Below are 25,398 nucleotides of genomic sequence, written 5' to 3'. Positions count from 1 at the left end.
TATCGTGTCTTCAGGCAGTGACTGGTGTCTATGCTCTGAAGCATATAACAGGGCAGTTTATCATGTAATCCATTCCTTGTGGTCCAGTCCCAGTTTATAGCAGTCAGATTCTGGGAGACTGGGATTGCATCCCTGTTATCATTCCTCATGGCCATAGATGGACCTGTGCTCTATGAACTTATGAAATTATCTTGAACCTGGTACACTTCTGGCTTTCACAACATGCCCTGGCAATGAGTTTCTCTGTTTGATAGCGTATATTGTGAAAAGTACTTCCTTGTGTTTGTTTTAATCCTTTGGCCTGTTCATGTCTTTGACTTTCTTTTGTGTGTTGTGAAGGGATAAATAATACTTTCTTACTCACATTTTCTTTAGCATTCATTATTTTATAGCTCTCTCTCCTATCTTGCCACAGTTGTCTAAAGTGGGCAGTCCCAGCCTTTATATCTCCTTATATGGAGGCTGTTCTATATATCTCTGTACTTTTTCTAGTTCTTACATATATTTTTCTGAGCTGGAGCAAGGAGAACTGCATGCAGTATTTCAGATATGGGCATACCATGGATTTATATAGTGGCATTATTAGATTTTCTATTTATCCTTCTCCCAGTGGTTCCTATCATGGTTAGGTTTCGTTTACTTTTGTTGAACATTAAACAGATGTTTTCAGAAAGCTCTTCACAATGACTCCAAAATCGTTAAGTGGTAATAGCTAGTTTAGTGGTAATTTAGCTAATTTATTTTGTATATATAGTTGGGCTTATATTTTCCAATGTGCATTATTTTGCATTCATTCACATTTAAATGGTGTGATTGTTTTGTTGTAAAATAGACGAGCAGCAAGGGAAATTTATGCTATTCAGAATGTTTGTCATCATATAGTAGATGTGGTTTGTCCCAAAAACTCAGGGACCGAATTTAGTTCTTCCTTCCACCTTTCACCTTTGCTTTTTCCCCATAGTATAAGTTTGAGTAAAATCAAAACATAACTTGTACAAGGTTCTTACAGTACAGGCAGTCCCCGGGTTACGTACAAGATAGGGACTGTAGGTTTGTTCTTAAGTTGAATTTGTATGTAAGTCGGAACTGGTACATATTGTAGGGGAAACTCTAGCCAAACATTTCTCCAGAGCTCAGTTTTATTCTCCCACACCTCACTTCCCTCAGTCCTTTATTCTCAAGCTGAGGTGTCTGCTGAGAAAAGCCGCTCTGTGTCTCCCTCATCTGCTGGGGAGGAGGGCGCTAGCTTCGCGTCTCCCTGGTCTGCTGGGGGGAAGCAGCTAGTGCAGGGTTGCCTCACCTCATTTGTAAGTAGGGATCCGATGTAAGTCGGATCCATGTAACCCGGGGACCGCCTGTACAAGTAAAGTAGATAGATTCAGTAAATAGATGCAGGCCATAGTCTATTTTGAGGAACTTGACATTCCTTGTTTATTCTGCAGTGGGATTTGTTCCTGTTTATGCTTCATGGACTTGTTGAGCATGGTCTGATGGAAAATGCAGAGATAGAGAGATGCTTGCATAGCCTCCAAGAACTTCTCTGGCCCTCAGTAAGTATTTGTATTAACTTAATATTCAGGCTTGAATATGAGACTGTCAGTTTGAGTGTAGCTTTAATTTTTTGTACACTCCCCACCCCAAACACCTAGGCCCAGATTTTTGTGTATGTAGAGTTTTTCCATGGGGTAATATGGTCGGTCGGTCGACATGATTGTTCCCTGATTCTTAAACTGGATCTGTTTCTGAATGCACCAGATAATTTTGCCTGCTGGCTGGACTTTTCAAATGAGAGAGACTCAAGTTAGTCTTCTGACTAAATGTGGCCTGATTTTTTTGAGGTGCTCAACATAAATCTCACTGCAGTTAGTGGAAACTGCAGGTGCTCAGCAGTTCTGAGAATCAGGCAGTGATTTTTAGCGGCTAATACCAGGTTAGTGTATAAACTAAGATGGGCACAAGGATCAAAGGGAAGGCTTGGTATGCAAAATCTGTGTATCTTATCACTATGGCAGCTGCCCTCTCACTCTGCTTGAACTGTTTTCAGTGGAATAGCCTGTGTCATTGTATTAATTTCCCAGCACAAAACTTGGATCCATTTGCCTGGGAAATACCACCTTTGTTTCTGAAAATACTTTTGTATCCCTTGTTTCACGCATTTAAAATATGGTCTCTGGTTTGTATTGTTTCTTGCAGGATTTCTTGAAAGAACTGGAAATGATTTCTAGAATATTTATATCTGAGCATCATGCTGCGGAACCCAGGACTAGGCCTTGTGAACTGGTAAGACAACCAAGAGGTACCGTGGCAGCACAAAGCTAGTGCAGACAGTATCTGAGTGGATTAGAGAATTGAGAAGAACTCAAGATGTGGAATTTGATAATGCTCCTGAGTCCATTCAGTAAGTCCCTTCCTTGGATCACACTGTGTTGAAGGGTCACTTGTGCAAAAACTGAATCAAACTTTCCCTCAAAGGAGTGTCTCAAAATGTGACAGAACATACGTCCCTCAGTGTTTGGAGGGGTTTACATCTTCCAATGGAAATGTTTCCAAGAGTTGCTCTAACTTTGGAAATTTTTTAAGAATCTTATGGTGGTTCACAGCCAATGATCTACAGTTGTAATGGAAACACATCTCGTACTCCTGCAACAAGAGGCTCTGAACGGTGCCTGGAATCTGTTGTAGTGCACAAAACCTGCTACATTGCTGGAGAGAGATCTGGTGGTTTCCTGTGGTGCCATCTCTTAATTTAGTTGATTTTCATGGACTCTGTTAGAAAATACACCGTGCTAACTGGAGAGGGAAGAAGTCCCAACAAGATGAACAGATATTTATTTTTCACCTTGAGCTCAAGCTTGAAGGTTTGTTTTTTAAAAATTTTTAAGACTTGTTTTAAAAGTAAAATCACAGTGTATTTTGGAGCATTGGATCAGATATTTTAAAGGACGTGTGCTTATGTTTGTATCTCACTTAAACAAAAGCAGCACTTGTATTTCATGTTTTTTATAGAAATGAGGGAGATCGTCTGCTTATCTTTTATTACTGGGGAGAGTTGACCTATTTTAAGAGGCATTGCTTTTGTAATGTGAGTATAAATGCCATGTATGTGTTACACACTATGTTTAAAGTCCTTATTGCCTTGGTTTTGAGGCTTGTAACATAGAAATACTCTTGCTTGATAAGCACAGAGTAGAGTAACTAGACTGAAATTGTAACAAAACTCCCATGAAGGAGCATCACTAGGATGTTTGGAAAGAAGTGGTCCTGCAGTCCCACTGCTATGGCAGGCTGGTGAGTGCTGTTCATCCCCAGGGATCAACCTTAAATGGGAAACTGCTAATAAAGAGGGGTGTCTTATTTTCAGTATCTTAAATACAGTATTCCTTATGTTGGGGACTGGGTTTTTAGCAATATATTAATCACTCTTCAGAGAGTTTGCATAGGATTTGCCTTGCTGTATAAGGAAAGATTTTGCCGAACAGGTTGGGCTGATGGAGCATCTTTTTTCCGCACTAAATACAAGGTATTCAGAAAGCAAATCTATTTCCTAAGACAGGCAGCTACACAAGGTGAATCCCAGGCTGTTTGCATGGCTATGGTTTTTGCTTATTAACCCGTCTTTTGCTGGTATGGATAAGAATTCTTGGGGTATAAAATGCAATGTCAAGGAACTGAATTGTTTTTAAACATCAGACTAACTACATAAATCTGACTACTATTAAAGTCTACCAGACACAGATAAAACGAGGGAAGCAAAGATGCATGTGTGGCATCTGTTTTGGGTTTTGTCACCTACTTGAAGACTGTTGGGAGCTGGATTGAAGGAGACTGCAAACACCAGGTATTGATCTTAGTGTTATTTGTTTGCTGTTGTCATACTCACATGGTACTATTCAATAGTACCGTAGCATGTGAACAAAGTGTGTGGACAGTAACAACTGCTGCAGTATGAACTGAAAGAGCAGGTGTGCCTCGTACTATAATGTACTTCCTTCTGGGGATTCAGTACAACGGGACCATTTCACGACTGATCTCAGTGAAGCTGTCAGATTTGCTATAATAAACAGATTATCAAAATGCAGCCCTGTTGTATGTCTGAACTGTAAGTGTATAAAAGCTAGGCCATCGGCGCTTTTTTTTTAATGGTTGCAAACTGAAGCACACAAGGATGTCCATCGCCAGGGAGCTGACTCATTTTGTAATGCTCTGCAAGGCTTTTGTTGGAAAAGTGATATTTCTGGTGCAGCTAACTCAGGTGTATCACTGACTTTTCAAACATTCTGCTTGTGTTGGGTGGCGAATTGCTGTGAACGCTACATACAATCAGTTTTTGATCCTGAGCTTTCCCTGGCCCAAAATTGGTGGGCTACACTTCTTTTCCTGTGAATGCTGGAGGCTCTCCCCCAGGCACCAGGTCTTGTCTGTTCCATAGCATCCAATTGCTGCAAGTGGTGGAAACACAATGTCAATTCAGACCACTACCTTTACATTGTAGCCTCATGATTTTTAAAGCTTCTTGGGGGCAATAAAAATTTTTTCCACTTTTCTCATCTGTTCTGTCAAGATTGTTCCTGGGAAGTCCACAAGTCATCTTATAGACAGTATAACTGCAACAGAGCCTACATTCACATGGAGATAAACTGCTGCATGTCTTCTTTCCTAGACAGATGATTTCATTCAACTTAGACAACTGGGCAGGAGTGTCATTGCAGAATGGATGCTCTCTAGTGCTAGGCTGCTCAGCTTCCTTCATCCTCTCTCAAAACTCCTGGTATAAAAAAACCTTAAGCCATTTCTGATGAAAATTTTATTACTTTTAGTGCTAATGATGATAAAACCTGTTCGTCAGAAGGAAAAAGGTTGAGGGCACTGCTCTACTTTCTTCATAGTAAGAAAAGTTAGGAGACTAAGGCATCCTAGACTTCAGAAAGCATGATCAAGGAAGATGATGCACAAAGTGGACATCCTCGTTTGTCCTCTCTCTATTCTCTTCAGGAGACCTTCCGTACTGATGGACCAGGAAGAGACTTATCTGCATGATCCTGTCAGATCCTGCCATTGGCAGTTTGTGTTTTGTGTGTAGCAATTGCTGCTGTCATTTAGGGAAGTGAATGGTTAATTGGTAAGCATCACCCTTATTTGGGTGATGCTTACTGGTTATGGTTAACCAGTGGGGGCTGGAGCAGCCCGTCCACTGCAGGTCCCCCTCCCCACCTTGTTTAAGCAGTTGAGTTAAACATAATGTTTAACTAGTTAACTGATTAAACTGGATTTTACATCCCGATTATCATTACATAATGTTACTCTTCCATCTGTTTATTCACAGGACATGGATAAAACTATCAGGTGGGCTGAGGAGTCTAGGAATTTGTTCATACCCATTCTTAGACTGCATGTTAATCAAGGCATCATCATGGATATGTGATAGGACATACTACCAGATCAAGAAACCAAAATGTCTCAGTACCTATCATCAATCCATCTATTCCTGCTAGTCCTGTGTATGTGTGTCTGCATGTGATAGAGACCGTTGGAGGTTCTCCGGATAGACCTTGGCCTTTGAGGCATTCTCAACAAGAAATGGATACAAGAACCCCATGTGACTAGAAAAATGCTTCTTCCAAAATCCTGAAAGTAGCTACACAAAGGCCAGCTTTTCAAGGTAGGGAGTCCATGTGCAGGTGATGCTGAAGGCCAAACTAGGGTCCAGAACATCAGTTTTCTAGAGAGTGCACACTGGCTTTTCTGGACATCTAGAACCCAATGACCATAGTATATCTAAAATAGCAAAGCACCATAAGGAGGTGGAGTCTGACTATGTAGTCCAGGTCACATTGGCTCCATTGGGGCAATTAATCTAATGTAACTGCTGAACATAGCAGTGGGTTGGATAAATTGTCAGCAGCTAAACCAAGAAGAGCTCTAGCTAAAATCCAAGGAGCGAGGCCACTTCCTAGATGGGACCTATTCATGTTCAGGTGAAATGCCAAGTGAAAATCTTAACTCGTCAAATAAAGACCAATGGATTAGATGTGGAGTTCAGATGGCCATATCAGCTTCTCTGCTATTCTCTTCATTTCCACTACTGGGAAGAATTATGAAAAGATGATCAAAGTGTTCCTGTCATTCCAGATTCCTTGCCCAGATTTCCTGAGTTTTACCTCAGCTTTTGAATGGCAAATCCTAAACAAGGAATATCCCTTTAAAGGGCTTCTATAGCTTTGCACAGGCTTTCCACTAAATTATCATGTGCAAGAGAAGCCAGGTCTTCTGGGTAGCCTACATGTTGATGTGCAAGGCCTCCCAACCATCTCATCTTGTGTCAGCAGTGCTAAATAGTGTTATAACACCAGACTTCCTAATTGATATTCAGGTTGCTTTGGGAAGCTCTTCTGTTCAGTCAGGCTTGTCCCCTTCCTGATATTTGCCCATAGTACTGCAGATTGTCATGACTTGATCTGATCATTTATTTATGTTCTGTTACACTTGTCAACAGGAAGCAGGTGTTTGTCAGCCAGAAGGGGCAATGAAACTACACAAACATGTTAATTGTTCCTTAATTTTGCTCAAAACCTCTGAAAGCATGATGATGCATGTTTAGTCTGTGAAAACTATGTACTTGGATGTCGCTCACGTCTTGTGTAGATAAGTTTATTCCACACATCAGGAACTCCTTGCACCGTGTGCCATCACTTATTCCTTCTATTTCAGGGACTTCCTGCAACTCCCCTATTTTAAGGGATTTTATATGTCCATTACCACCTTCTCCATGTGAGGGTCCCCTCTCAATCCCAACAATCACCATGACCACAATCAATAAGTTCTGTTCATTATAGAGAAGGGGCAAATTTCTCACTTATGCATTTCCTCCCTTATTTCTTCATGTTCTACTTCCCTGTGAAGAAGGTCTGTGTATTTTTTTGTTTTGTTTTTCCCCCTGGGACTGATTTTACCCTCTCAGTCCAAGATGAGTGCTTTAGATATCTATACCACGACCTCCTGAGAGTTTGTTTATGTAGGTATTATACTTATCTTGCATATTATTTTTCAGGAATTTATGTAGTAAGAAGTATTCCCATAAAGGATAGGCCAAGCCCTATGAAAAAGTTGAATTGCAGGAAGAAAGGCACAACCTAATGATCTCTGGCCAGGCCAAGAAAAGAAATAAGCAGGTAACAGACTTTCCATTTTCTCTTTCGTCTCTGAAGTAAATCTAGTTCTTCCATACTTTAACAAAATACAGGACTATGTAGCACTAACAAGATGGTTTATTAGATGATGAGCTTTCATGGGCCAGACCCATATTATATGGTTGTGACTATTTTCTTCCACTATTTGATCTGAGGAAGTGGGTCTGACCCACGAAAGCTCATCATCTCATAAACCATCTTGTTAGTCTTTAAAGTGCTACATAGTCCTGTATTTTGTTTCAGCTACACCAGACTAACACGGCTACATTTCTATCACTATTCCATACTTTGAGATTAAATAAATTAGCAAATTCAACATTATATTCAATAGGCAAAGTAGGGCCCTCATCTTGTTAATTGCTGTAATAGAATCTGAGTTATAAAACACCTCAGGAATGGAGGCTGATTGCAGCTCTGACACACTTTTAAAAGTTTTCAGCTGAACATCAACTTGAAACATTTTTCTTTTGGATAGTAAATTTATTATTTAAATTGAGATGATTAAGGCAGCAAGAACAGAAACTGTTCCCTTATCACATTTTTTTAAGGGAAAAGCTTTTTAGTGGTTTACCTTTAAGATGGTATTGTATTTTTTTTGTCTCTGGTGCTGCCTGATTGTGTACAGCTGGTTCCCAGTGAGGTGTGTGGGGTGACTGGTAAGGCATTCTACTTTGTGTGTGTTCAATTTAAGTGAAAACCTTTGGGGTGAGATAGTGAGGGGAGGGGAAGTATGCTTCTCTTAGTCTCATTTGTTTGGGAGGAACCCATGCAGCCTCCTTTGAGCTTCCTTTGGCTGGGAACTATAACCAATAATCTGCAGGGGCCCCCTGGCCAGAAGAGGGACATGCCTCTGCTTCCAGGGGCTGCTTGAGGAGGTAAGTGTAGCATGGCACCTATACCCGAGCTGAAGCCCCCTCTCATCCTCCAAACCCCTCATCGCTAGCCCCACCCTAGTCAGAGCCCTTCCTCCCACTGCAGCCCCAATTTTGTGAGCATTCATGGCCTGCCATACAATTTCCATATCCTGATGTAGGCCTTGGGCCAAAAAGTTTGCCTGCCCCTCCCCTACAGGACATCTTGAAGTTTGAATAAGACTCGGTGTTATACTCCTGATTTCAGTATCTCAAAATTAAAGAGCTAGGCATTGAATTGCATGGAAAAAGCTATCTATGCACACACAATGTGAAGGAACTGCAAATGTCTGTTGCTATTTGCATTTTGTGTAGAGGTTTAGATTAGTTTAACTTCTATAATTTTTCATTGAGAGGTTATTTTATGGAAGGCCTATAGAAGAACTACTTTTACCATAAAATAATATATTTTAGGAAATAAACCAAAAAGCTTAAACTGAATTGTTTTTAATGACCATAGAGGGGCTAAAAATGTCTTGCTGAGTAGGGTTATAACATGCGAGCTGAGACAATGAATGTCGCTTGGGGTGTTTTCTCTTTTTTTTTTTTTTTTTTTTGGGTTAGAAAATGCCATTTATTGTGAATATGAAAATAGCAATCCTTGTTGCAAGCAAGATGGGATAAGAGATGGTACAGTATGATTGGTTTGATTCGCCATCATCAAAATCTACTGCTATGGTAGTAAAATATTGACAGGAAGTTTTCACCTAGTCTTGGTAACAAATACATGAACTAGCTTTTTTCCCCACCTTCTAAACAAACCAATCCCACACATTAACAGTAGCATAAAATGTTATATTTGCAAAAGGAAACATTTGTATAAATAGGGCTATTTAGTATCAATTGACAATTATTAAAAAAGCTTATTAATTGGGTACCATTAAAAATAAAAATTAGCTTCATCAGCATATAAAAAACTTCAAAACAAGCATATATATAAATAACTTAATTTGTAAACATAGAAAAATCATATGCATTTATAAAAATAAACATCTGATGCCCTGTACAATAAGACATTATCCTTCATTAGGCACTGTCATTATGACTTCCTTGAGTCTTTCTAGATGTTGTTCCTGAAAAAAACTGCTTTGTCATTAACGGAGTGCCATGTCCAAAATAAAGAAAAACAAACAAACAAACCTTCAATTATGCAGAAAATATTTGATGGGTTACGTGAAGATTTCATACCTTTCCTTGTAGAGCTCCCATAAAATAGCTTATTGGTACTTCCCCAATTGCAATGTGGCATTTACTGCTGAGTTCTGGGACACTTACAGCCAGGAAAAATTCTGCTTTGTGCACTTTACGAAGTCCACACCAATTAACAAGTCCATGCACTGGCTTTTTTTTATTAGGAAGATGGATATTGGTTGTTACCCTTTAAATAGTGTAGCTTGGGGAGCATGGCATGTGGCTGAAACCTATTTCTGTTACTTGTTTTCTCTGGCAGATGGGTGATGTTTAATGAAATAAACTCAACAGCAGTGATGTATGTTGAGTAGGTGCGGAGAAATCAGTATTTTACGTAACTTCTCTGAACTGTTTGAGACAGATGTTTAGTTTACTAGGATTTATTCTGCCCACTGTAGGTATGTGTGTGCAACTTCAGAAGTAAGTAGATTACACAGGTGACCTCAAGGCAGACTTTAGTTCTAATTCTAAAGGTGCATTGGACTTGTTCTAGGGAAAAAAACATGGCTGATTTTTCTTAGTTGCCATGATAAGCGATGCAGCCTTTTGCTAAAGTTAATACTTGATATAGATACCCATTCATCACATTTAAAGTGCAGTACTACTTTGAACAATATTGAGCTTTACCTCTTTCAAGCAAAAAAAGATGCCTTATCTTTGGCCATCTGCTCACTAATGTAAGTGGCCCTCTGCTATAGCAGTGTTGAAGAGTTTTACTCAAAATACAGATGAATGAAATGTAGCTCCTTACTTATTTTTAAAAGGATATCATGACCATGACACACACTTACAAGAGGGTTTTCTGTATATAAAGCTTTAAAGCTAGAGTTCCAGACAAAACACAGTTGGAGGTTTTTCTCCTACTTGTGAGCTCATTTGGAATGCTGCAAGGTAACTATGAACAGGAGGGGCTTTGGATCTTAGCAACTGTCCCAGGCTAGAGAATGATATAGGTGAGAGAGCATGGAAACAATGGAACAGCTATCAGGACAATATCTAAACATTTCATGTTTGCAGGATTTTAATTCTAGAAACAACTTGAATGGTCAGTTCTACTCCTTTTGAAAAAAAATCTTGCTTTAAAACTGACAGTTTGGTTTCTCCATTTCAAAGCACCTAATTCTGCATTGCAGTGTTGTGTAGTAGAGCAATAATAAATTGAGTCTCCTGAGGTGTGGTTGGTTTTTTTTTTTGCCACTTTTGTTGGATAGTGGCAGTCTGATCTACTAGATGGAAGTCTTCATTCAATCTGGTGTAGAGTGACTGGTTGATCATGCTGATAACATTTTAACCCTGCCAAGATGAAAGAACTTGTGCAGATGGGAAAGCTGGCTTTATGTACAATGTTTATAATGAAGTCTCCATCCGTAAGCATCTTTGTTAGACGCTACAAGGAGCATTACACTAGTTTTGTTTCTCTGTGTAAGGGCTTGTACAAGGCTGCTGGCCATGATACACTCTCTCATCTTGGAGGAAAAGATTACCATTTGAAATGGTTTAACTGGCATTTTGCAGCCAACCAGATAGATGGTGACTATTTCCAAGGTGAAGGCTTTCTGTTTTTGCTGACAGTTTTTCTACAGGCAGCACTTCCAAGTACTGACCAGCAAGGGCAGGTACATCAGGAACACTTCCTTTTTGAACAGTAATTCTTGGAGCTGATGATCTTCCCTTGGTGTGTTTCAGGAGTAGCTTTGCACATGCCTGGGTAGCCTGTGGCTTTTCACATCCAGTTCTGAAGTGGGGCATGACTGAAAATATTTCTGAAGCCTAATTTTACTCTCTGAGAGGAGGATAAATAATTTCATATTTGTTTCCTGGTATTTAGTTGCTTTCTCCCACTGTAACAACATATCTGGTTTTGTGCCAGCTATTGTTAACTAGCAAAAAAATGTGCTAGCCTAGCAATCACCAGAGGCTGTCGCTTAGCAATGGAGCTCAGAAGCCTTGGAGGGATAGCTGGAGCACCAAGATCGACCTGGAGAAATTAGAATAGAAGGGTTTTTGTGAGTCCTCTCAAGTCACACTATTTAGCCATTGGAAATAGTCTTAAGAGTATAAACACAGGTTGTTACACCTGTGGCAGCTTGTAAGAAATAAGCAAGTTAAGTGCAAACAAAGGTAAAGTGTTTAGCGTCAGATTCAGTCATACCACTAAAGTTGTCTGCCTACTCATACTGGTGATATATAAGAGCCATTCAACTTTATCAATTACAGTGTTTAGGTACCATCTGAGCAAGTGTAATTTGTGGTTTGATTTACAGCTTGTGATTTTAGTAGCTTAATCAGTTAGCGCCAACTTCATGAGAACAAGCTGCTCTGACAAACTATGCAAATGTAAGTGTATTGTATTTTACTATACTCTACAAACTGAAGCCCTCACTCATTGAAACTATATGGTACAGTGATTTTATATTAAAATATTTGAGTATTATACAATAGAGCAGCCAATTGGAAAATGGGGGTGAAAAATCCTTTTAAATAGAAAAAAAGCTTCATTACATTCTATTTTATCTCTTAGAATAGTACTGTGTAGTAATGTTCTACCCTTTTACTTTTTAACATACAGGTGAAATAACGGGCTTAGTCTGGATTCTAAGAGCATAAGATTCCTGTACCACAGTTCTTTAAAATAAGTATCCTGTTGTGTCTCAAATACTCCCTGATTTGTTTCTCACTCAACTTGGCAACAGAGGATTGAGTTTTGGAGATCTTTGATTCCTTGTAGCTGGCTTAATAATACTAATTAGCTGGAATTCTTTGTTGTAAGAATGGAAAGGGAGGGGGGAGAAAGGGAGGACTATGATGATTTTCCATTTCACTGGATCACGTTTACATTTGTTATGTCAGCTTCATTTATTGCCCCCTTGCTCTTGTGTTATCTCAAATGGTGGAAGCTAATTTTATCTTCACTAATTTGTAAACCTTCTACAGTGACCCCTCTAATTTGTCACCTCTCAGCAATGCCATTACATTGTCTCTGCTGTACCCACTTTCATCACCTGTCTCTGGTCCCTTTTCTGCTTGAGCTACGGGCTGAAATGAACACCATACTCTGAAAATAATACAATGCCATTATGCCAGACCTCAATCTCATTCTGTTTGATAGCTACAAGATAATACATAGAACTATTACTGAGATTGTTTACTTTCAGTTGCAGAGCCACACAAATTCTAGTTTGCATATAAAATCACCTTTACAAAAGGCTCTCAAAGCTGTTACATACCTAGGTGGTAGAAGGATAATTATTACACCTGTTTTACAGCTGGAATGACTGACACAGAGTGGAAACTATAACCTTGGCTTCTGGGACTTACTAGAAGCCATTACTTTTCTAACTTCAGACAGGTGGAACTTACTGGAGCGGAATACATTGCAAGTAGGTGTGCTAAGAGATGTAATGAGCAAAATCTATAGTTAAGACACTGTCATGTATACCATATCATGTGTAAACCAGTCTTTAGATGCTGTAATATCAATAAAGGGGTCTGCCTGCTATGATGTAACAAGGTTGTTTCTGTACTACCTTAAATGCTGTTCTAAGATGTAGACTGGAACTTAAGTCTGCTGTGGTAGCAAACATGAGCTTAGTAATTGAACTTAGTATGATTTTAAAATGTCAGTTATAAGAACACTTGCAAAGTACTCATGCTAGTTTACTGGGACTAATGTTAATTAGGTGACATCAGAAAGTGCTTATACTAATCCATAGAGAAGTGAATGTAACTGAATGAAAACATTTGTATGGACTCTCTCACCTGTGCCATATAAATGACTCGAGTGATGTCTTTTCCATTTACTTGATCAGGTTCCAATATCCAAGCACTTGGCAGAATCTCCCCTCGTACTACTTCTTTACAAGGACGAGGCATGGACTCGTCATAGACTGACTGAATAGCTAAAATTGACAAGTTTTCCTGCAGATGGAAAGAGTGCCAAAAATTTTATTTAGAGCGGAGGAAATGAAGCTTGCAAACTTTTGAGGAACAATGAGTTACACAGGACCTGAGACAAATTCTGGTCTGAAATGCTGCTGCTATGTATTAGACCTGAGCAAAAGGTAAATGCCTTCGTCAACTCATGCCCATTTAACAAAAAATGCTCTGAGGTTTTGTCCCGTTACCTTGTGATGGGATTCCCTCCCTCTGGCTATAGGGAAGAAAAGTGACAATCTGTTTACACCATCAGGTAGCATTAGTTTATTGTAGGTGATTCAAAGTAGGTTAAACTCACAAGCTGCATGTAGAATGGCAAGTTTTTCTGCAAAAGCAGCCATTTTTCCAGAAATCTTGCCAACTGTCTACACTGGTTGCTTGAATTTCCGCAAGACCACTGACTGTCATGGCTCCTTCCCCACTCTGGCATGATAAATGCAGAAGTGGGGGCCAGCAAGTGTACCCCAAAGCCTTATCTACCAGGCTTGGGTATAAAAATTCCCCCAAGATCTTAAAAACCTAGATCTTGGGAATAAAACTTCCGCTGCCACCACCCAAATGTTGATAAAGAAATCAGGGGAAAGATCATTTGGGAAATCTTACCCCTAAAATAAAAATCAAGGCACACAATTAACCACTGCCAGGTTAATAAAAAGAAAAGAAAGAACTTTTATTATTACAACAATATTCCTGTTGCAACCATAATGACTAGATAGGGAGGTAACAAAATATACTCATGGAGAAACTCCATGGGCCTAGAACTTAGTTACAAAGAAAAGCCAAAACATCTTTTAAACAGTGCCAGTTCTCAGATCCCATACCCAATCCTTAAAACAATAAAACCTAACGAAACTGCCTAAACTTTACCCTACTTACAGAAAATGAGAATGGTGCCTTGGAGAGAGAGAGAGAGACATGCTTGTCCTTCTCTAGCTGCAGAGAACTTACTCAGACAAAAAAGGAGAAAGGAAAAAACCCAAATTCCTTTGTCCCAGGTTGAAACTCCCTCCTACATTCCTACTGGTCACTCCACCTGGCTAGGTGTAGTTAACCCCTTAATCCCCAGGCTGCTGGCTAACCCTCATAATCATGACACTGACGATCTCATGTAAGATGGTCAGTGGTCTTGCAGAAATACTATGCTGCCCCTGTTCGGGCAACAGCTCTCTTGCACAAATGCTTTTGCGCAAGAGGGCCACTGTAGACAACATAGTATTGTTTTGCGCAAAAAAGCCCCGATTGCGAAAATGGCGATCGGGGCTTTCTTGCGCAAAAGCACGTCTAGATTGGCATGGACGCTTTTCCGCACAAAGTGCTTTTGTGGAAAAGTGTCCGTGCCAATCTCGAGGCTCTTTTCCGCTAAAAGCATTTGCAGAAAATCATGCCAGTCTAGACATAGCCTCAATGTTAGGCACAGTTGCTACACCAGCACTATAAAGAAAAAATCAGTGCTACATTTAAAAAAAAATCACCTATCCTCGGGTATCAATAATATTTACCTTTAACACTTGATTACTACTCTCAAACAAGTTTTTTATACAATGTGAAAGCAGAGGAGAAATATGGACAAGAAAGCCAATGTCTGATTAGCCTCTACCAGTTGCTTATAAATGTCTTGACTCTCCTGCAGCTGAAATGTAGGCAAATAAAAATGTGCAACACCAAATCAGCTGTGCATCCTGGACTTCGTTATACAGATGAGAGAATTTCCATTCATACATGTCAAAGCAAGATGAAAGCCAGGGTATTATCTGGACTAGATTTTAAAAACACCCTTTTGTTTCTATTGATGTTGTGATGGTCTTTTTTTCCCCTAGACCATCACCAGACTTTCTGAAATGGGTTGTGATAAGCAGAAACAAAGGTATTGCTGATGAAAGGGACTCCTCAAATGTCCCAATTACAAACACAAGCTGACATCAAAAAGGTACATCATTTTCTATAGGACTCATACAGTAATATCATGGGTGTCCTGCAGCTTTGTAAGAATCCAGTAAGCTCTCTGACAGTTTCAGCAACTTACTTCCCACAATCTGAAAGCACTTGGGGCCTAGCTGCTGAATCTAGTTCTTATCCATATCATCTACTGGTAACAGCAAAAATGTAGATAAAAGTACAGTAACAGTTTCAACCATAGCATCCCTTGAAGCTATTTTAGAAATCAGCCTTTTTCTTTAAACAAAAATTTGTATTTTTATGTATATGAAAAACAAGGTTTCACTTTGAACTTAGATGAAGAGATCAGCTATTGCAAACTCTCAAAATGAGCAACACTATAATTTAGATACCAGTTCCTCTTGCAAAAGATTTGACTTTTTTCATTCTTCCTAAGTGGATGCTGGGGGGGTATCGTTAGAATAAGGGGCTGGATTGTGAAAACCTGTGGAGGACTTAAACAATTTATTTCATACTTCACTAAGCAGTTATACTTAATTACTTCTAGGCTTCTAAGTAAGTCTGGTTTTTTTCCAACCCCACTGACATATAATAAATCAGTACAGCACAACAGGAAACAGCTTACATGCAGTGAAAAGTTAGCTTGAAGGAAAGCGTGTATGCATACTGAGGGCTTGTTTACAAATTATTTTATAATTGATAAAATACCCTGTATTAAGTTTCATTCATTTAAGTTTATAAACAGCATCATATAAACTTAAGCTGCCTTAAATTTTATTAGTCAAAATAGCTAAAGTCAATGCTTTAACTAAATAACCTGAAATTCAGTAAATTCCTGAGACAGGATATGGAGCAGCTGGACCATAATCACTCACAATGATCCCTTCTAACCTTGGAATTGTTGAAATATTACATGTTTTTAATTTACGTATTTTAATGGTTTCAGGGTGATTTTTTTCAGGCATTCATCACTTGAAATGTGTTTAGAGAAAATCTGCTGTATATCCAGCTAGATACACTGCTCTCTTTACTGATGTATTACATTCAGGTGTGAATACTGAAGCTTTTTGAATTACAGTACTATCGCTTGCATCTTTGCTGTAGCATCCTCCCTATGCTGGATTATTCCACAATCCCTGCTCCTTTAACAGAATTATAAATTTTTGAGAAGACTTTTAATGAGCAATGACAGTCCAGAAATTTAACTACTAAAACGCATCACCAGAAGACCATTATATAGACTATTCTGGTTGCACCCACAGGTGGGAGCTAAAACAAAAAAACAGACCATGGGCCTCATGTTGAGTAGCCCTGCTCTACTCACTCTTTCCAGAGCATTTTACATTCTATGTTATATCTCGCAATATAAGGAATCAGGTTAGAATGTGAGGGTCAGCATCTGAACTCCCAACACCAATAAGGACTCCAAAAGCACAGGTAAATATCTCTTCCCCTGTAATTCATTATGGTGTGCAACTGTGGGCCTTCTTTCCCCATACTCAATCATTTTCATGAACAGTAATCTTAAACAATTTATATTAGGCTGCATCTTAGCAAGTACTGATAAATTTACCTCTTTGGCCTCCACAGTGATGCAGCAGAAATCCCGTGGTTGCTTTAGGTAACACAATGAAGTTTCACTCACCAAATATACTGTAAGAAATTGGAGGGAAGAGAGGGAAAAAACACATTACAGCAACCACAGTGGCTATCTGCTTCTGAATGTTTTTAGAAGAAACTTACTCCTTGTCTACGCAATTCTCTAATGCCTTAAAGATTTATAAATGGCTGTATATTAACTTGTCCAAGCTGAAAAAAGCCAGCCCATTGCACCCCATCTCTACAGTTCCTGCCACTGGTGACTTGAGTTCGGAACTCTATCCAACAAATGTTGAGACAGCTGTGGATTAGAACTATGAGGGGAAAGCCATCTGCTTAAGAAGTCAATGCTGCTAAACTGTAAGGAGTCAAAAATCAGCTATTTAATAAGCCTTTTGTTACAGATTTATGCTTTCCTGCCAATGTCTATTTTCTCTGACAAAAGCCAGGCATGCTGGAGGTGGCAATATGCATTGTTGTAGCTTATTGTTTCTACAGAAGCTAGTAGATGACATTGAGCCAATAAAATACTGAATCTTTGGGGCATACTGACAATAAGATGAATTTTTAAAACACAACTAATATTCTAAAGTAACATCTAGGCTTTGGCATTCCTCATTGTGTCTGAGCTAAGGGTGAATCTTGCCTTTATTAAGAGTGTTTGAGCTTCTGTGGTCTCTTAGAGGTGTAATCAAAAGATCCTGGGTCTCTGAATCAAATTGGCATCATCTGAAGATCTGGACCTATATATACACATTATTAAAGTGACTATTTACCAAAGCATATCACTTCATATGTTTAGTTTATGAAGCAGATTTTCACTGAAGTTCTGTTTTTCTGTAGGGGATGATGACAGCTATGAACCAGTTGACAAAATTCCCCTTACCTAGAGCAATCCCAGCTGATAACTCACCCAGTTGAATATGGCTCGTTACTTTCTTGTGTACTCGAGATGTATTAATGGTTTTGTCATAAAGATGCCTTTTGTCAGGGTCTTTCACTATGCACCACACATTGGGAAGAGGTCTTTCAATCACTCCAGCTCCCAAAAACCCATGCTTAGTTGCTGATGGAAAGACTTTGTAATAAACCTGTACCTCTTTTTCTGTACACTGGTATCTAAAGGAAAAAAAACAAGCTCCAGATATTTGCACTAACACCAACAAAGAAGTGTGTTCAAGTACCATCCCCCCAACAATTCTGACATATACTTACTTCCAACCTGCTGCTGCCTGGCAGTTGTAAAGGCTCCTCAAATTATTTGAACAAGCTGCCATCACCTTAAAAATAACAATTCAGAGATATAATCAAGGGAGAGTTGTGTGATCTAGATATTGTGTTCACCTGTCTTGCAACACAGCAGTTTGCTTCAGCCAGGCTGAAGAGCAAGTCCTAACTGTTTGGCTACATCTCGACTGGCATGATTTTCTGGAAATGCTTTTAACGGAAAAGTTTTCCATTAAAAGCATTTTCGGAAAACAGCATCTAGATGGGCAAGGACGCTTTCCCGCAAAAGCACTTTTTGCGGAAAAGCGTCTGTGCCAATCTAGATGCGCTTTTGCGCAAAAAAGCCCTGATAGCCATTTTTGCGATCGGGGCTTTTTTGCGCAAAACAAATCTCAGCCATCTACCCTGGCCCTTTTGTGCAAAAGTTTTGCGCAAAAGCGACTTGCCCGAACAGGAGCAGGATAGTATTTCCGCAAAAAGCACTGATTTCTTACAGTAGGAAGTCAATGCTTTTGCGGAAATTCAAGCGGCCAGTGTAGACAGCTGGCAAGTTTTTCCGGAAAAGAGGCTGATTTTCCGGAAAAACTGGCCAGTCTAGACACAGCCTTTATGTATGAATTGTGTGAGTACATCCAGTCACTCCACAGGAGAAAGGCCATAACTCCCCGTTGCCTAGATAGTATACAATGATCTCCACTTCGAGCACAGCTGATGTTCTCTGTGACTGCAAACTTGGAGCCGCAGATGTTCCTAACTGTGTGTTCTGGGAAGCCTGCTGCAAGCTCTATTAGGGGAAATAGAAATAAAAAATGACTGCTCATTTACTCACCTCTGTGGTAGCATTAGCCAAAACACGTCTGGACAAATCCTGGTATTCTTTTGTAGGAGAAGAATGGACTGAAAGAGTTCGTCCATGAGTGAATCTATGGCTGATGCTAGCACATGGAAATGGCATCTGAACGCTACTGCTCTCTGTAGAGGATGAAGAAGTTAGAGGAGAAATCTTTGAGAGGAAAAAATATTCTACTCAGGCTACTATATGTATATCTTCATCATTGTGGTACCCAAATACCTCACAGTAATACGTTAAGCAACATGACTATCTATAGAAGACCATCTACTCATAATTAAGTTGCAGTACAGTTTAAAGGGTTTTACTACATACATATTAGCAAAAGAACAGTGCACACAAGTCAGTGTTTGTGTGTATAATGCAATTTGCAAACCTACACTTGAAAATCTAGTGCAAACTTTGTTTGACGGCATTTATACTCCGCTCCTCTGGTTTGAATACATTGCTTTATTACCTCCATCAAAGTACTAACATAGGAATTGACTCCTATGAACCTCTGTTGTATAATGCCTAACAAAATGAGATTCTGTTCTATGACTGGAGCTCCTAACTTCTACAGAGAAGGAAATAATACACCACAATTTGGTTTTCAATGCATTCTATTTTGGACTCTGGACATTGGTAGTCAAGGTTGGTTTTTTTTGGGGTTGGTGTTTTTTTTTTTTTTTTGGAAGATGCATAGTAACAAGATACATTCAAAAATCTAGAATCAAATCAAATTTGGATGATTGCGTAGATTATAAATCTACACAGATTTATGATGTGGGCCCCAATTTAAGTCCCCTCCCCCCCACTTACCACAATTCTTATTTGTTTGTAGGTGCTCTAACACATAAAGTTGACTATTTCTAATAGCTGAGCGACCTCTTGTATCTCCTCTTGGGAGTTCTGCACTTCCAGGAGAAATCTGTAATGCAAAAGAGGGCAAAAATATTTCACACTGAAGACTAAGGAAAGAAGTTTGATTAGGTAATTTAATACCATGATTATATCCTGAAACCTTCTTTACAAAGCTGATATCTACGTAGTAAGTTTATGGAAAACAGAGAAAGCTCTGGTCACTAAACTTTTAGCTAGTAAAATTGTTATAGTGGTGTCATTAACAGTAATGCACTATCTTGAAACAAGTCATACAAAGCTTGGTTCATATTAAAGAAGTGAGGACTATCATTTTAGTCATCTCCCCTTGCAGTTATAACATGGTGACCTGCAGTTATCAATAACACATACTTGGACTTTGAGAGCCCTGATGAACCATCAACCTTGCCTGAAATAAAGCCTGCTACTACATCCCTCTGATCACCCAAAAGTCAGAAAGGCATTACAGTTGCTCACAGGTTTTCAGTGACCTGCTCTTACCAGTGATTCCTGTTTGCTGAGCTTACTTGCAACATAAGTAGCAGCACTGCTGCTGTTATAACCAGATGTTGGGCCAGAGGAAAGACTGAGGCTGGAATCTGTACATAAAGTGCTTGTGCTTACAAGTGTCTTCAGCTTCGCTTCTTCCTGTAAAGGATGCCACATTATTATGAACATGCTAGACAGCAGGAGTTGTCTACTGTCAATAGCACCTAGCCAAATAAATGAGTACAGTAGCTCTGCCAAATGAAACCAATTTCCCATGGCTGAGCTATTCACATTACAAAAAATACCACCACTCCCTAGTATTAACAATTTCCCTAATAACCATAGACATGCAGGGCTGGAAGAGACTTCAAGAGGTCATTAAGTCCAAACCCCAACACAAGTGATGTCTGTCTAGCCTATTCTTAAAAAACCTTTGAGGGATTCAACAGCATCCTTTGGAATCTTATTCTAGTGACACAGAGTTTCAGGCCAGAAGGGACCACTAGATCATCGAGTCTGAACTGTGCTTTATCAGCCAAGAATTCCATCCAGCACCCTCATGCTAAATTCAATAACTTAAATGAGAGCACAGTATTACAGCCCTCTGGAAGCTGGACTGTTACATGCCACAGGCTGAGAATAGGAGGGGGGAGGTGTGCCAATGTTTGAGACCCCCCCACACACACATTGGCAGTGCTTAACTAACAAAGTAACAAAAGTTTGTCCTAATATTTAACCCAAATCTCCCTTGCCGCAGATTAAGCCCATTCTTGTTCTACCTTCAGTGGACATGGAGAACAATGGATCACAGTCCTCTTTTATAAACAGCCCTTTATGTATTTAAAGATTGTTGTCCGGTCCCCCACCCTAGTCTTCTCAAGACTAAACATGCCCAGTTTTTTAACTTTTCCTCACAGGACAGGTTTTCTAAACCTTTCATCATTTTTGTTCCTTTTTGGATTCTCTCCAGCTTGCCCACATCTTTCTTATGGTATGGGGCCCAAAATGGGACAAAACAGTTCAGCTGAGGCCTGACCAGTGCTGAGCACAGCGGGACAGTTACAGCGTGTGTCTTAAAATAAAACACTTGTTAATATACCCAGAATGATATTGGCCCTTTTCACAATAGCATCATATTATTGACTTGTTTTCACTTTGTGATCCACTGTAGCCCCCCCCCCGCAATCTTTTTCAACCGTATTACCACCTAACCAGTTATTTCGTTTTGTAGCTGAGTGTTTGATTTTTCTTGTGTATGTGCAGTATTTTTCACTTCTTGTAAACAAGAAATTTACATTTCTTCATGGCATCAGTGACTCTCTAGGAACTGAACTAAGAGGGGAGTGGTCCTAGGCTGAAAAGAGAACCAGACTATGAAATTTACAACAGTGTATGGTGAAACAAAACCTCTGCTTGTTAAATTAGGCATTAGCTTGAATATTATTCTTATTTTCTTTTGTAACCCATCTGGACTTTTATGCATCATCACTTGCAACCACTTACAAATCTCTCTTTCTGTACTTAATAAACTTATTGTTTTATCATAACCAGTATGCGAGAAACTCCACTTGGGATAACAAGGCTGGTGCATATATTGTTTCCTTTCCTGAAATGACAGACTTTATATAAGCTTGCATTGTTCAGTTATGTGCTGGACAGTACCAGACACACATTTTTGGGGGAACAAGGCTGGGACTAGAGAGCTTGCAGATGCTGCCCTGTAGGTAATTCACTCATGAGTTTAGCTGGCAATGAATTTCTGTGCTAAAGGCTGTGTAAGCAGGTCAGAAGTGGCTGTCCTGACACTAAAGAAGTGTAAAGGCATCCCAGATTAGAGCGTTAAGGTGACACAACTGTTCAGTGGTCCATACTGGACTCTGGGGAATGTCTAAGAGGGTTACTGCAGGTTCTGTTCATAAGAAGTGACAAATTAGTTACTATAGGAAAAGTATGGTCACAAATAGGGCAAAGTGACCTGAAGGTAACATGGTACCATTCCAAAGTCAGACAAAACACCTCAACTAAACTCAAATGACCAAAGGGTGACAAAATACTAAACAAAGGGAAAGGGTAAATATACACACAACAGACTAGAGAGAAAGAGAGAGAAAAGTAGATTAAAAAGGATGGCGAAATATTTCCTTTTCATTTTGTCATATAGAATTCAACCACATTAAGCCTGTAATAGCAGAGTCACTGCATGCATTAATAACCAGTACTCATGGCTTACAGACATCCTCTCATACAGTGAAGGAAGCTTAGGGTCTTGGCATACTGATTGTCAACAAAATGACAGTATTGTACAAGGGTATTCACTAGCAGCGCCATCAGTAAATCAGCATGGAGCTGTTTGTTTTTAAATACGTTAGCAACACTATTCCTTATTACCTTTACCTTCTCAACAGGCAAAGTTAAAGAAAAAGATATGCCTTGGGGTTATTCACCATCGTTGTTACTTTAATAAAAAAAATTGCATTAACATGAGTCATACAGAAGGGTTCAGTAACTACAGTAATTTAATGCTCACCCTTTGTAGATGAGAAAATATTTGCTCCTGTATCCGTCTCTTTTCTTGCTCAGCTCTCTCTCGAAGTTTGTCCCTTGCTCTTGCAATTTCAGTCTTGGCCTCCTCTCGTGCCCTCTGATAGTCTCGGAGTAGCAGCTCAATCTCTGAGGGATGCTGTCTCCTCTTTGGTTCTTGAACTCTAAAGATTGGGGATGGGGAAAAGACACACCAAGAAATGTCTGCCGCTATGCCATGGGACAATGATCAAGAATCACAGAAAGAGTTGCTTTCTTTCAATACGGAACAAGGAACTTATAAGAATAAAGAAAACAGGATTATTCTTTAAAAAAGACCGTCACTCCCTGTTTCATGGAAGAGCTTCTGACTAGCTTCTCTCCTCCCTGCTGAACATTTAAAGAAAAATGAAATCATGGTCACCTCAGGCTTTATTTAAATACAATATCTCCAATACGTATAATTATGCATGAAGAAAAATTGTATCTGCAGCAGCAACAAAACTCAATAATGCATGTTCTACTGAAACAACCACCCCATCTAATCCCTATTGCCTCCCTCTTGCTCCTTGTCTAACTCCTCACTCCCACCCTCCCATACACATGCCTCTAATTCTCTCTCTTTAACGGGGGACCTGGAACTCCTATGGTAAATCAACTCAGTGACCACCCAGACACAATCTTCTCATAGGGATACACAAAGCCTTGGAACGAGTTGCGTGACCCGCTGAATCACCACATTCACATTACATTCCCTCATACAGTGAATGAAGGAAATTACACTATGTTCTAAATATCAATAAACTTGGGTGCTGTCAGAACAGTGGGAGAAAGTAATTCCAGAGTGTAAGGCCTCTCTATTGCTAACCCTAGGCCAACTTGTTTGAATTTGGAGACTGCCCTGGCTGACCTCACATCCATTAGGTTTGGAAATTGGATTCAGGGTACATGTCTAGTATTTATCACAGAATACTGACACCTCTGTGACATCCTATTAACACAGGGTTTCCCAACCTATGGGTCGGGACCCAAATATGGGTCACCATTACATTTCAGAAGGGTTGCCAAGTGTCTCCTCAGGTGGCTCTGTGCCCACCCCTCCCCCCAGTTTTTGAATTGCCTTGGGTCACCAAATCTTCCTGAATTGTCAAAATGGGTCCCCATCTGGAAAAGGTTGGGAACTGCTGTATTAACATATAGGATCAACTTAAGGTGCTGCTTTTGCTCTATTAAGCTCAGTTAAACTGGTCTGAATGATCTATTAGCCTACTTCCCTATCTACACCAGACAGCAAAGCCAGGGCAGTCTCTAAATTCAAACAGGTTGGCTGTGTCTACATTGGCACCCCTTTCCGGAAAAGGGATGCTAATGAGACCAGTCGGAATTGCAAATGCCGCGGGGGATTTAAATACCCCCCGCGGCATTTGCATGAACATGGCTGCCGCTTTTTTCCGGCTCGGGGTTTTGCCGGAGAAAAGCACCAGTCTAGACGGGATCTTGCGGAAAATAAAGCCTTTTCCGGAAGATCCCTTATTCCTACGATCCCTACAAATAAGGGATCTTCCGGAAAAGGCTTTATTTTCCGCAAGATCCCGTCTAGACTGGCGCTTTTCTCCGGCAAAACCCCGAGCCGGAAAAAAGCGGCAGCCATGTTCATGCAAATGCCGCGGGGGGTATTTAAATCCCCCGCGGCATTTGCAATTCCGACTGGTCTCATTAGCATCCCTTTTCTGGAAAGGGGTGCCAATGTAGACACAGCCATTGGGTCTAAGGTTCTCAGTAGAGAGCCCTTAGACTCTGGAATTCAATTTCCCCCCTGCTCTGACAGCACCCAAGTTTATTGATATTTGGAGCATAATGCAAAGCCATCTTTCTTCCCTGGTTTTTTGGGAGGTGAGTGAAAGGAGAAGTTGGTGAGTAATTTATAAAAAATGGGGTGGAAACCTGTTTTTTCTTTTAAGAAAGTCTTGCTAAACATTGAACATATGCAAAAATAAGTCTACTGTTTACTACTTTAGACTGTGAATTAGAACTATGTAGACACGAACTATGAGGCATTCTCCTTTGAAGAGGGGAACCATAGTTCTCCTTAACTCACAAGAATCTTGTGTAGGTTAATAGTTTGAAAGGGAAATCACACTGACCAACACATGTACAGAATGTGATTGCCTTGAATGGAACAATAATAATAAACAACTTTCCTGTCCCAAAGGTCACCACTTCTACTTTTGGCATTCCTAGGGGGAATCTGTGTGTTCATTCTACCATCGGAAGATTGCTGGACACCTTAATGAACAAAATGGGAGTGATGCATGTGCAGACAAGGCAGTACAGGTTCCAAAAGCTGATGTTTACATGTCCCTACCTGGTATTTTCTACTACATTTCTTCTTAGTTGCTGCAGGTACTCTCGGCGTCTGCTGGGGAGATCCAAATCCCGCTGGTTTGTGTCCAGTGTCTGCAGCAGGCTCAGCTGCTTTTGTGGACTGAGACTGCGAGTTCTCCTAAAGCTCTGCAGCCTTTCTTCCCTCTGCTTTCTCAGGACTTCGATTGTCTTCATATGCCTATTTACGAGAACAAGGTCATTTACTACAGGTAAGAAAATCTTAATGTTACGCTTGTTCACACAATCCTTTCTGTTCTCCTGTTAAGATCTCTTAATAAAAGAACTCTCCTGCCATTAAGTTCACTACTTCTACATTTGGCATTCCATTCAAAATGCACGAGACTCC

General features: G+C 39.9%; 2 protein-coding genes across 5 annotated transcripts in view; one reads left to right on the top strand and one right to left on the bottom strand.

The window, feature by feature from the left end:
• Positions 1-3,116, top strand: part of CDAN1 (codanin 1) — a 58,121-nt gene extending 55,005 nt beyond the window's left edge. For all 3 annotated transcript variants that reach the window (XR_012903455.2, XM_075927241.2, XM_075927240.2), the window contains 2 exons: positions 1,443-1,550; positions 2,194-3,116. Coding sequence is in view for 2 of the 3 variants with exons in the window: in XM_075927241.2 (XP_075783356.2) it covers positions 1,443-1,550; positions 2,194-2,319 (234 nt within the window). In the remaining variant the exon portion in view is untranslated. The remainder of the gene's footprint in view (positions 1-1,442; positions 1,551-2,193) is intronic.
• Positions 3,117-10,487: 7,371 nt separating this feature from the next.
• The window catches only part of STARD9 (StAR related lipid transfer domain containing 9), a 132,808-nt gene continuing 117,897 nt past the window's right edge, over positions 10,488-25,398 (bottom strand). For both annotated transcript variants that reach the window (XM_006135403.5, XM_075927239.2), the window contains exons 25-34: positions 25,033-25,230; positions 22,675-22,852; positions 20,160-20,306; positions 19,599-19,707; positions 18,777-18,919; positions 17,936-18,000; positions 17,634-17,839; positions 16,695-16,774; positions 13,049-13,207; positions 10,488-11,267 (exon numbers count right to left, since the gene is read on the bottom strand). In XM_006135403.5, coding sequence (XP_006135465.3) covers positions 11,166-11,267; positions 13,049-13,207; positions 16,695-16,774; positions 17,634-17,839; positions 17,936-18,000; positions 18,777-18,919; positions 19,599-19,707; positions 20,160-20,306; positions 22,675-22,852; positions 25,033-25,230 — 1,387 coding nt within the window. In that variant the 3' untranslated portion in view covers positions 10,488-11,165. The remainder of the gene's footprint in view (positions 11,268-13,048; positions 13,208-16,694; positions 16,775-17,633; positions 17,840-17,935; positions 18,001-18,776; positions 18,920-19,598; positions 19,708-20,159; positions 20,307-22,674; positions 22,853-25,032; positions 25,231-25,398) is intronic.

This window comes from Pelodiscus sinensis, chromosome 5, assembly GCF_052426305.1.
Source record: "Pelodiscus sinensis isolate ZL-2025 chromosome 5, ASM5242630v1, whole genome shotgun sequence".
Lineage (NCBI taxonomy): Eukaryota > Metazoa > Chordata > Testudines > Trionychidae > Pelodiscus > Pelodiscus sinensis.
Note: the sequence above shows the minus strand (reverse complement) of the source record. Positions and strands in the feature narration are given on the sequence as shown.